This window comes from Eschrichtius robustus, chromosome 19 (assembly GCF_028021215.1).
Source record: "Eschrichtius robustus isolate mEscRob2 chromosome 19, mEscRob2.pri, whole genome shotgun sequence".
In the NCBI taxonomy this organism is placed as follows: domain Eukaryota; kingdom Metazoa; phylum Chordata; class Mammalia; order Artiodactyla; family Eschrichtiidae; genus Eschrichtius; species Eschrichtius robustus.
In genome coordinates, this window is record NC_090842.1 from 61304297 (window position 1) to 61317103 (window position 12807).

The 12807-nt window shown below is 43.3% G+C and overlaps 1 protein-coding gene across 2 annotated transcripts in view; it reads left to right on the top strand.

The window, feature by feature from the left end:
• The window catches only part of SAE1 (SUMO1 activating enzyme subunit 1), a 69697-nt gene that overhangs the window by 17066 nt on the left and 39824 nt on the right, over nucleotides 1-12807 (top strand). For both annotated transcript variants that reach the window (XM_068528045.1, XM_068528044.1), the window contains exons 3-5: nucleotides 301-474; nucleotides 2653-2795; nucleotides 4059-4158. In XM_068528045.1, coding sequence (XP_068384146.1) covers nucleotides 301-474; nucleotides 2653-2795; nucleotides 4059-4158 — 417 coding nt within the window. The remainder of the gene's footprint in view (nucleotides 1-300; nucleotides 475-2652; nucleotides 2796-4058; nucleotides 4159-12807) is intronic.

The window sequence follows — 12807 nt, forward strand, 5'->3', positions numbered from 1 at the left end:
CAGTTAAGAATTTACTTAAGAAAGCATGGACTTCTTTTGTTTAGAGTGCATTTTCATTATAAACACAAGGGGGTGCTCTTTAACCATCAGTTGCCCAGTTTAAAAAAAAAAAAAAAAAGTTAAAAGTCTGTTTTAAAGCCTCAGAAGGAAAGAGTATAGGGAGTCTGCATTGGGCAGATTCCTATAGGAACAGTAGTACTACAATTAGATGGTAGATATTTTAGTTATTTTTTAAAATGGAAAAGTTCATTTGTTTTCCCCCCCAAATTCAAGTATTTAAAAAAAAAAAATTATTCCTAGGTATCTCCAGAAGACCCCGGAGCCCAGTTCCTGATCCGTACTGGGTCTGTTGGCCGAAACAGGGCCGAAGCCTCTTTGGAGCGCGCACAGAATCTCAACCCCATGGTGGATGTGAAGGTGGACACTGAGAATATAGAAAAGAAACCTGAGTCGTTTTTCACCCAGTTTGATGCTGTAAGTTTCATAGAGAATGTAAAATCTGCTTCAGGAATTCAGCAAATTAAAGCACTAGTTGTATGTATACTAGGTACACTGGAGCATTAGAATCTCACATCTGAGCTTTTTCCCAAGTAAGTTTTTAAGCTGTTCCATTCTTTAGTTTTTAATATATTGCCCTAGTAGATTGAAGTCTTATATTGCCTTAGTGTATATGCCTTATTAGTGTATTGCCTTAGTATGCTGAGTGTGTTGGTAGGCAGATCCAGTCTGTTGAATCTGCTCTAGCTGCTTGTGAGTTGCTGCCTTTTGGTTTCTTCTTTGGGCATATTTTTCCCAAGACCAGGTTTTATCATTGGTGTTTTGTCTTCCTTCCAGAATTTTTGCACAGAGCTTCTATTACATTTTATTGCAAATGTTTTCTTCTGAAAACTTAACAAGTTGGTGAATTTCTGTAGCAGAGTCTTTTTTTTGTTGTTAGAAATACCAAACTACAGCTTGTGTTTTGTCTTTAAAAAGAGCACACCTGATCTTGGTCTGTCTCTGTCTCTTTCTTGCACACAGCCACTTTGACCATGTTGCCATGGATAACTAGACAAAATCACTGTAGTCTTAAGCCAAACGAGGCATATCCAGCCTCATTTGATTTCACTGCCAAATCTTTGCAGAGGTGAAAGGATAAGTTAAATTCTGTTTCAGTGTCTGTGACCTTTCAGACATGGCTCCCTGTACCCTGGAAAAGCTTAACAAATGTTGGATAGCCGTGCAATAGTCACAGATGATCTACTTGTTTTTTAAATGAAGGACCCATTATGTGAGAGGTTAGAAATTGGGTTTGGTAGTTTTGTTTTTCACACTGTTGTATTTCATATGTGCATCTGTTCAAATGTGGGCTTGGAACGATGGATCATCTGTGCATTTTGTCCCTTAAAAATTTTTTTTTATTCTCTTTTGTATGTCCAGGTATTGGAACATTTTCCATTTGGACATAAGTCATCTCTTCATTTCTTTATCCGTAGTAACCACATTTGGTTTACTCTAGGTGTCCTTTGAACTTCTAGCAACTAGAAGCTTTGTTAGAACTGAAGCATGGGGCTGTTGCTTGTATAACGCATGTGCACAGGGCAGGCGTGACTTCCTCATATTTGAGTCACGTTTGACTGGTCTTCATAGGTTTTAACGCTCAGTTTTGACTGCAGGGCTCCATTCGGTCAGTTGATTGCATGTTCAGCTGCACCTGTCTTATCTTTTAGATTTGACTTTTCCTCGGGTGACTGCATCCTTTGAATGGCAGCAGAGACACACGTTGCTCTGTGAGCGTTATTTCAATATTCCGGCTGCCAGACAACAGCAAGAGGTTTATCAAATGAAAATCCTTCTCCAACTTTCTATGCTCAGAAGAAAACACGTGCAATTTAGAAGTTGTCTTCTTGCCCCTGATCACAAAGCTTCTCCCGAAAAGGTGTTCTGTGTTCTGTGCAGTAAAACTTAGCCATGTCTAATACCTCAACTTACTGGAACACAACTTAGAGGCCCCAGAGCAACATTGATAATTCCACTGAGTGAATCACCGTCTCATTGTCTAAGTCTGAATGGGAGGTCACTTGGGCTGTAACCTTTTCTTTTGTCCTTAAATTCAGATAAAGTTTCACATCGAAAACTGTGGAAAAATAATCTCAACTGGACTTGTTTATTTTCTTTATCTTAATATATCAATCAAAAGAAGGGGGAAAAATGCCGTTGTATTTAAACATGACCTTCGGGTAAATTTTAAAAATTGGTTTTGTTTCTTGCCGTAGCTTATTCAGATATTAATAGGTTTAATGATTTAGAAATAACTTCCTCTAAGTTATATTACTGTCTTTTCCTTTTCCTGAAAACTGTGAAGTGTAGTTTATATATGTTCATGGTTTAGGGGAAACAAATTCATCGAGTGCCTTTTACTTAATAGCTAAACACGTTTTATTTTGGTTGCAGAAGGTGAAGTGACCGTCTCATGATTTACATTTTCTGCACACTGAAACCTGCAACTTTTCTTTTGTCTTCTAACCATAGCATCCAAAGAACCTGTTGTACCAGTTTGAAACTGGCTTTATCCATGCCCAGAGAGACTGTTCATTAAGCTGTATTTAGACATCAGGGCGGTGAGTCACAGTCTGCACAACTCACATCCAGCCACTTTCTTTCTTTCTGCAGGTATGTCTGACTTGCTGCTCCAGGGATATCATAGTTAAAGTTGACCAGATCTGTCACAAAAATAGCATCAAGTTCTTTACAGGAGATGTTTTTGGCTACCACGGATACACGTTTGCCAATCTCGGAGAGCATGAATTTGTAGAGTAAGTCTGGGGAGAGGAGGAGAGAACATAAAGCCTTTTCAAAATGTAGTCCTATTTACTGGTAGGAAATGAACCATTTAAGGAAAGTATTTAACTATAATACTTAGAACTTTGGGAAACCAATTCATTAACAGCTTACTAAATATATAGATTGTGTGCTCAGAATTATAGGAGATGTGGCCCCTGCCTTCCAAATTGATGGTCTCCTCTAGAGCATGAGGAAAGCAGTTCTAAGGCGATCGAAACACACCACGTGGGTATCTGATCAGTTTGGACTTCAGGTGGTGAAGCCACACTTTCTATTCAGAGAGAACCTGCTCGGATTGTAAACATTTGTTCCCCAGCTGGGGCTTGCGTGTGTTCAGGTTGAGAGATGGTAAAATGAGTACTAGTTAGATGGGCAACTCTGTAGGCACGCTCAGCCAGAGTCTACCTTGGAAAAGCTCCAAGGTCTAGAGACTGCTCTGGTGGAACAAACAGACCTCCTCTCATTTTGAACATTGAGGTTACAGACCATGGTGATTCTCACGTAATGAGACCTGCCTACGGTGTTTTGAACTTGTAGCTTCTAGATGAAAGATGGCAGATGATACCAGTACTGTAAAACTACAAGAGTTGGTTTTGGGGCTGTAACTTTGACCACCACCCTTGCCGATGAGAGGTAAAGAGAGACCCTGTGTGGTAGGTGAAGCCTCCTACCAAGAGTCAAGAACTACTTTCTTTTGTTCAGCTTCTTAGGCAAGTCACTGAACTTTGTCCAGTCTGCAAGTTTCTTGCCTGTAAAGTCGAGATGGGGGAAGGACAGACATGTTCAAAATCTCTTGTATCTCTAATGTTTTATGGCTTTAAGAAAATCTAGTTCTTTGGGCACCTTATAAATGGATAAAGAAGTCACAGTAGAGAAAAGAAGGCCAAATTATTTTAATGTGAGCTCCCCATGGCAGAGAGGAGGAATTGAGTTCAGCTCTTTATTTCGTGATTCAGGTGGAACATTTACAAAGTTTATTGAGAGTATACTATGTGCTAGGCAGTGTGCTAAGCAATTTGTTATTTCTCTTCTAATAATTCTTCAGGGATTATTATTCCCACACAGCAGGTGAGTGAGGCATCAGGTAATCAGTGGCCAGGCTGGGATTTGAGCCAGATCTGTATGAGCTTTTGCTCTTAACCACCATCCTATTCAGTGAGCCACTGATGCTCTTTTTGTTCTCATGGCATGATTCATAGGGTAGAACTCGATTCCCTCCCCTTGTCACCCTCTAGGGAGAAAACCAAAGTTGCCAAAGTTAGTCAAGGAGTAGAAGATGGACCTGATACCAAGAGAGCCAAACTTGATTCATCTGAGACAACCATGGTCAAAAAGGTATGTGGAGGAGAGGGGTGGTGTCAAGGGTCAGAAGCCCTGGGGCCTTGTAGGCTACGGGCCATAACCATTGCCAGCAAGGGAAGCAAGCATGTAGTCCTGAAGGGAGGAGTCCGGACAGACTAGGCCAGCGCTTGTCCCATTTAAAGGGGCAGCTGTGCTTGGTGCCAGTTGGCTGTTGCTGTGAGGGAATGTGGACCTAGTGATGTCAGATGTGATTTTTCAAGAGAATGAGAAAGAAAGATTTTTTTTAATATGCTCTGTCCCAACCTTTTTAATACCGGCAACCTTTTTGCACGCTGTTTCCATCCACCCTGTAGAGACTACAGGGGACGTGCCTGCAAGACTCACCTGCTCTGTGGGCCACAGATTTGCGCCTCTGGTGTATGAGCAGCATCAGAAAGACTGTTTTTGAGCACAGGCCCTGACTCTTTGTTTTGACGTAGGTCACTTTCATTATTGCCACATCTATTTTTTTATTATTACTTTATTTATTTGGCTGAGTCAGGTCTTAGTTGTGGCATGCGGGATCTTTTGTTGCGGCGCACAGACTTCTCTCTAGTTGTGGCACGTGGGCTCTAGAGCGCAGGCTCAGTAGTTGAGGCGCGCGGGCTTAGTTGCCCCACAGCACGTGGGATCTTAGTTTCCCCACCAGGGATGGAACCACGTCCCCTGCATTGGAAGGCGGATTCTTAACCCCTGGACCACCAGGGAAGTTCCCACTCTTATACAAAATTTTTTTTTGTTTTTTCAGATTGATAGACAATTTAGTAAGGTCCTAAGTGGGCAGGGAGACAGTTTAAACTTGAATTGCTTAATTGCTTTTTTGCTTTTTTAAAATAAAGTTTTTGGTTTTTTCCCACCAAATAACCTTTTAAGAAGAAAGGTCTCAATGTTGACAAGTGTTATCAGATGTGTATATATATATATACATATATATATATATATATATATATACACACACACAGATATAATATATATATATAGACACACACATATATATATATATTTTAGTGTAGTTTACATTAGGGGCTTAGTCTCTACTAGGATTGGTGCTGTAATTCATTTTATACAAAGAGGAGTGGGAAGGGAATCAGTAGACAGATGATGGTTTTGTAGCTAGCGTTGGAATTTGAGAAGGGAATTCATGCGATGGGGAAAAAAACAAGATGAAGTGGCCAGAATTGGTTTTGTTGAACCGAGAGGAAAGACATGGCCAAGCCCTTATTTACTCTTTGCTTTGTAGATCTAAATGTTGAGAAAGAAAAACAGCTGGTCAGGGCGTCGAGTTAAAAACTGCTCTAAAGGGGGGATTCTAAGAGTGCAGAAACCACAAAAGAGACTGCAGAAAACCACAAAAGTGGAACTCTTTTGAGTTTCCAGCAAGACTGCGTTGGAGATTTTCTTTTTCTTGCTCTTTATGTTTGTATTGGAATAGTTTGATGCTGTGAGTGTAATACAGAGGAATTATTAAGCCCTAATTTTAGTGTCTATTCACAGGACCATAATTATCCAGAGTGAACACTGGTGTTTTGGCCAAAACTTGGGTCTTTTTCTTTCTTCCTTTCTTTCTTTCTTTTTTTTTGAGGCCCAGTCAAGCTTTATCTGAATAGCTCCGTGAGTTTGGTGGGGGGAGATAAATTGTTAACTAAGGGAGGAGTACAAAAGCAGCTTTGTGGGTGCTGTCAATTTATAAATCACACCCTCTTACAAGTGTGACACTTGGCCTTGGTGTGAAGGGTTTTATGGCTTAAGGGCCTTCTCTGATTGAGGCAGGTCTTTCACATTCAAATGGAGAGAGCCCTAGCTTTGTTTGCCCTTCACAGCTGGAAGTTTCCTGGGAGTCAATTCTGATGGTGCCCACTGGGGCAGATCTGGAAACCTCTTTTGGGAGCCACTTTAGCTAGCTATGAGGAGAATGTGGGCAGCCCTGGCAGGCACTCGGCGGCCTTCGCGTACCATTCCTAGGGCTCTTCAGTCACACAGCTCTTTGTGCGGCCTCTTCCTACATGGGGCCCAATTTGAAGGTATCGAAATATTCCCCAGCTGACATTGTTAGTCAGCTGTTTCACTGGGACAATTCAGGCTTGGATTCCAACCCTGAGTCCTTAAGGTTCGGAGGCATTCAGTGCATTCCTGATGACAATCCCTGGGATTCCAAACCTTGTCTTTGTGCGGCCTCACAAGGACCGGGCTGAGCAGGGTCTGGGCCTTGGCTTTGCCACCTTGCAATAACACGCCAACTCCATTTTGGCAGTGACTGCTCCACGATTTCGAAGTTTCCCTCCAATTCAAAAATCCCTTGATTTAGATTCTGCCCTTTCAACTGGTTGGGTTATGCTCAGCGTGCAGGATGGGGGTGGGGAAGCAACCACTTCCCGTTTCCTGTGAAAGGCTTCTGGTTAGGGTTCCCTTCCCCTCCCCCTTTTCCTTAGGTTCAACCCAGTGTTGTAAAGCCACTTTTGCTTCAAGGTACACATTGTGCTCCTAAATTAGAAACGTTAAAAAACAAAGAGGAAAAACAGAGCTTGTGGTTTTCACACCGTCTAGGAAGACACTGGCTGGGCCTTTCTAGCACCTGTGCCATCATGATAAATACGGCAGTGGGAAAATGCCCAGCCCAGAGATAGGCGTGCAGTAGTAGATTGTTTGCTTCCTTTGGTGCCCAGGAGAAGTGATGAGACAGATTTCGTCAGAAACAGGTCTTGGACATAGACCTGATGTGGGCTCTAGTATGCAGTAGATAAAGGAGATTGCAGTGGTTTTGTGATGAGGAAGTGTCCGGAAAGGCTTCCCAGAGGAAGAATTGTTAGAGTTGGCATGTGAAGGACAGTCTGCCAAGCACCAAAGCCAGGACCGGCATCCAGTCACAGGAAATAGGGTCAAGAACAAGCACAGCTGTCGAGACAGAGTGACTCTGGCTTCCCTCACTCCAAGCAACGAGCCCTTTCTGTATCTGCGAGTTGCAAAATGCCCACTGTGGACAAGGCACCACTGTATTGGGTGCAGGGAAGCAAATTAGCCCTCTTGTCTCCGTTTACAGCTGACACTAAAGCCAAGAGAAGTTAAGGAACCTGCCCAAGATCACACAGCAGTGTAAGAAGGAAGGAGTAGGTGGGGAGAGAGCATAGGCAGTGGCGAAGGGCGCAGGCGCACCTTACCACCCACAAGGTGAATCCCCTTGGAGTTTCTAGGATAACTTGAAGTTTTGTGAGGATGGTGGGATGAAATACGTGGAAATTGGGATCACTCCAGAAAACTTTGAGGATGAAAAGCCTGGTACCAGTGTGCTCCCATGCTGCTGCTCGTATTTCTTTATCGTTAGGAGGCTGCCAGATAGGAGTGGATAGATGCCTGGTGGTGGGTACTCTCCATAATAGCTCTTTAAAGGTTAAACATGAAGTAGGATTTGCTTCTGACATGCTAAGAAACTACAGATTTAATTTTACCACTGCTTCTGATGTAGCGGGTGACTAATTTGGGCACTGGTAATCCTTTTTTCATGAATTAGTTGTGAAATTCCACAGTTGAGGAGTGATTCATTATTTCGATTTCCCCCTTTCTGAGCAATTTGTTGACAACTCTCTCATCCTCCTCTCACCCCCATCCTTAAAGCAGCATTCCTGATGACTGACTAGTGTAGTTCCTCCTCTTTTCTGCGGCACGTTGATTTGTAACGCTGGTTACACCTCAGATTACTTGTCAGGGTCTCCCTCATTAGAGTTGAAGCTCCATACGGGCTGGGCAGTTCTGTTCGCTGCTCTGTTCCTGGTGCGGTGCCCCGCACACTTGTGTTCAGGAGATTTTTTTGTTTAATAAATTTATCTACTTATTTTTGGCTGCCTTGGGTCTTCATTGCTGCGCATGGGTTTCCTCTTGTTGCAGCGAGCGGTGGCTGCTCTTTGTTGCGGTGCGTGGGCTTCTCATTGCAGTGGCTTCTCTTGTTGCGGAGCACGAGCTCTAGGCACGTGGGCTTCAGTAGTTGTGGCACGCAGGCTCAGTTGTGGCTCGCGGGCTCAGTAGCTGTGGGTTGCTCGCGGGCTCTAGAGCGCAGGCTCAGTAGCTGTGGCGCACGGGCTTAGTTGCTCCGCGGCATGTGGGATCTTCCCGGACCAGGGCTCGAACTCATGTCCCCTGCATTGGCAGGTGGATTCTTAACCACTGCGCCACCAGGGAAGTCCCCAGGAAGTGTTTGTTCAGTGTAGTTGTGGCTGTTCCAGCATCATAATGTGACCCAACTCTGGAGGAGATTATTGTCATTGTAAAAAGGATTTATTCAGTTAACTTCCTTTGTGATCAAATAAATGGATTAATGTTGTAGTGCATTAGTTCTCATAGTTTAGGTTATTTGAGCTGAGCTGAGAGAACAGACTTTTAAAGAAGAGAAGGTTCTTGGCTAGGAATATGTAGAAGTAAGTCATTGGGTTGCCTAGACCAGAACCTGCATGCCAGAGAGGTTCAAAACTAAATTGTCAGAGAATCACTTGGTTCGGGGGAGGGGAGCAGGCAGGGAGGTGCAGGGTGCAAATCGCAGAGAATTTGGTGGACTGCTGATAGTAGCTTTTGCAGGTAGGACAGTTGTGGAGTGCGGGGTGGGTGCTGGTGGTGCCTTGTCTCACCCCAGAGAAGTTTCTTGGCTCTACGGATGAGGAAAAGGAGTCCCTCCCATCATCACAGCACAGTCTAGTCTTGTGTGTATGTGTGTGTGCGTGAGAGAGAGAGAGAGAGAGAGAGAGAGAGAGAGAGATATTCAATATACAAAAATCACGCGACATCAATGCAAGTTATGGAGCATAACGGTAAAACAAATACTATCCAACCTAAAAACCAAAACGTTCCCAGTACTGTTGTACCAATCTGGGTGTTCTTTCTCTGTCTTCTCAGGGCTGCTGGTACATTTGTGTGGATTTAATAAGGTATCCAGAAGGGGTGGATATAGCCCTGCTTGGCATGGTGTTTTGTCATGTGTTTGTAAATCTAAACAATGGAATAAAGCTTATTAGGTGGTGTTGTAGGTATAAATTAAAAATGAAATTAAGAACGATAGAGCTAACCACCATGTACCCACCACCCAGTTTAAAGCATAAGACTTTACTGATGTGATCGAGGCCCCCTGGTTATCGCTCGCCAGCATGAGTAACCACTGTCCTCAGTTGTGGTTCTTATTCTGGGCATTTCTTCTTACTGCACATGTTTGTTTTTCCAAGTAATATAGAATTGTTTGGTATGCTTTTTAACTTCTTAAAAATTGGTTTTGCATTTTATGTATGCTGCCATGTGCTTTTTAAGAGCAGCTTTATGTTTGTGAGGCCATCTGTGTTTGTGTGTGGTTCTGGGGCTTCGCTGTCCATTATGGTAGCCACCGTCCGCATGTAGCTATTTAAATTAAAATTAATGAAATTTAAATTAAATTAAAAATTCAGTTCTTCAGTCTCACCAGCCACATTTCACATGCTCAGTAACCACAAGCGGCTGGTGGCATCCATATTGCAAAGCACCAACATGCAGAATGTTCTTGTCATCGTTGCAAGTTCTCTTGGATAGCAAGCACTGCAGTTTTTTTTGTTTGTTTGTTTTGTTTTTGTTTTGACCATAGAGTATTTGTTGTGTGAAAACATTACTATTTATTTATTCTCCTATTAATGGGCATTTAGGTATATAAGTTTTTGCTCTTACAAATTGTGCTGCAGTCATTGTGTGTGTGTGTGTTTGTGTGTGTGTGTGGGTAGATAATCTCCTTGGGTAAGTGTGTGATTTCTCTAGGATATAGGAGATTTAGGGTGTGCACATCTTCAACTTTACCAGACCCCGAAAAATAACTCTCAAGTAGTTTCCTCAATTTACATTCCAAACCCAGCAGCATGTAACAGTAACATTTGGTAACTTCAGGCTCTTTTGCCACTCTGCAGAGTGTGAAAACTGTCTCGGGTTGTGGTTGTCAGTTGTTAAAATGCTTTTGAAAACAATAGTCTCCCATGAGTAGTTGTGGAAATTAGACCTAGAAATCTGTAGTTTGAAAGTTGTTTCAATTCTGATTTACATTCAGCTTTACATCCAGATCTGTATCACTTGTTATAGATGTTCAGCCTGATATAAAAAGTAAAGTAGGTTCACAAGTCCCAAGTGTGGAAACTACAGAAAAAGTTGAGAAAATGTGAACCCTGTTACCCAGTGATGTCAGTATTCCTTTTATGCATGTACATAATAAATTAGAGCACTAATTAATATATATTAGTACATGCAAGACATGTATAATGAGCTAATGTAATATGTGACATATATATGTATTGTCTTTTCCTTTCTTCACTTCATATATTTTCATAAGCACTCCTCAAATCTTTATGTCTACTTTGGAGAGCATGATTCTATTCTATTCTATTTATTTTTTTATTGACATATAGTTGGTGTACAATTGGAGCACATGATTTTAAATGGCTGTATGTGTCGGTCTTCCCCTTTTTGCCTTGCCATGATCTATTGAGCCAGTTTCCTACTGCATAGAGGTCATTGCAGTCTCCCACTGTTCTAAATGGCCCAGCACAACCCCTTAATTTGATAGCTGATAGACTGTGTGGAGAATTCATCTTTATATTTATTGTTGGGCTTTTCGGCAAATGAAAAGCAGGTAGATCCTATCAGCTCAAGGGTATTTACTGAAAATCTAGTCCATTCAATGCTGTGCCTTTCACTGTGGTCCCTGCCTCAGGAAGCTGCTACCCATCTGAGGAGAGGGGATCCGTTAACGGTGTGAGGGAGCTCATTATTAGTCTTAACTAGACTCTCAGATTGAAATCCTCAAGGCCCAGAATCGTCAGGGGAGAAAATGGACAGTGGAGGGGAGTGGGTTAGGCATTCAAGGCAGAGGGATCCATGAGCCAAGGGCATGGAGGAGCGGGAGGGATGAGCGAGGTGTGAAAGTTACCTTCATCCAGGGGGGTGGTGGTTGCTACTGCCTGGCAGGCGCTGCCAGCTGCTTCGTCTGAAAGGCTCTTCATTCCTTGAAAGCACCGTCGAGCGGGCTTTTCTCTTTATAAACTCAATGCCAGTGAGGTCGGTAAGGCAAGCACCACCTTTTGCATCTGTGCTACTACAGATTAGGCAGCTTGGTTAAGTTTTGTTTTATTTTTAATAGTTATGAGCCATGATAGTAGATTTTGGGTACCTTGAGCCAGAAAAGGGGGCGTTAATTGAAGGCAGGCTGGAGTAGCACAAGAAGCATGGAGTAGCTCCTGTGATCTGAGAAGGGGAAAGACCAGGGCAGCTGGGGAGCCTCGGAGGCAGCCGGAATTTGGCCTTTCTCTTTAGAGCTCTGACATTAATGGGTCTCCATTTCCAACTTTCATACTCTCGATTCCCAGGAGAAACAACCTGATGGGTCTGGCTTGGGTCATGTGTCCACCCCTGGCTTTGTCACCTGTGGCTGGAGGACTGGTACACATTAAAGACAAGGCCACAGGGGGCCTCCTCCTCAGATACCAGGAAACTTCTCTAAAAGTTGTCAGCCACAGACAGGCCCAAGAGAGGTTAATTCATTTGCCTAAGGTCACAAGTTAGTGGCAGAACTGAGTCTAATTCTGCCCTTAGAGTTGAGGAGGGAAAAGGGCCTCTGTCCTTGGCCCTGGTGCTATAGAAGGTCCCACTCTGGCCTTCCTCCAGCTCTTCCCCTCGCAGGGTAAGGATCCCATGGGATGAAGGAGATGCATCTGCCTGGATCTTGTAGCCTTCCTCCAGTTCTAGACCACATTCTGGATACCTGGACCCCTGGAATCTCCTGCCCAGATAACCCCAGGCTACTTCCCGGGCTTTTGTGGGCTTCCTTCCCTGATCTGCCTCTGGAGTACAGACCTTGCCACAATGTCTGCATGCCTAGGCCTGAGGGGTGGATGTTCTGGGGGGGAAGGATGGGCAAAGCCTTTTGCCAAGTTAAGTGCAAAGCCCCTTGCATTTTGGGTCAGAGCCAGAGCGAGGAAAGGGTGTGGGTATGGCCTTCCCAGGGTATCTCGTTCTGGCACAGTACTCCCAAGGATTGTGAGAATTCCAAATTTGAACCTGGTCTTCCAGGTGGTTATGAAGAAGGTTTATTTGTCAATGCAGGAGAATATAATATACTTAATAACTTATTAGTGTGATTTATAACTAAATATGTAGACATGGGTTTTCATTTGTACTCTTACCCTCAGGCCCTGAAAGTGTTAGAGGTGGGCCTGCCTGGGACTAAGACTGTAAAAACAACTTTTTTTCCCTTCATTTGTCATATAATGGCCTAACGAGTCAGTGGATGCTTAGCATTGGTCTTTGCCAGACAAACTACAAAAATTCTGAATTAAGGTCTTGGTAGTTTCTGAAGCCTGGTTAAGACTGTTTTCTTATTGTGATGGCATTTCCAGACCATACTGCTGATGGCTTGATCTGCATTGTAAGCCTTGCTAAGAAGGGTCTGGCAAGTCTGTATCAGGCACTAAATGTCACTCCGCTAACTACGTGACTTATCTGTTAAGGTCAAACAGACCCATTGACCAGAAGGTTTGAGGGCAATACAAACATCTTGTATGCTAGCTTTTACAATGGATCCAGACCCCAAAGGAGTGATTATGGGGAGGCAGAAAGCCACCTTGAAAACCACGACTGTTTTATCTTCACCAGCAATTT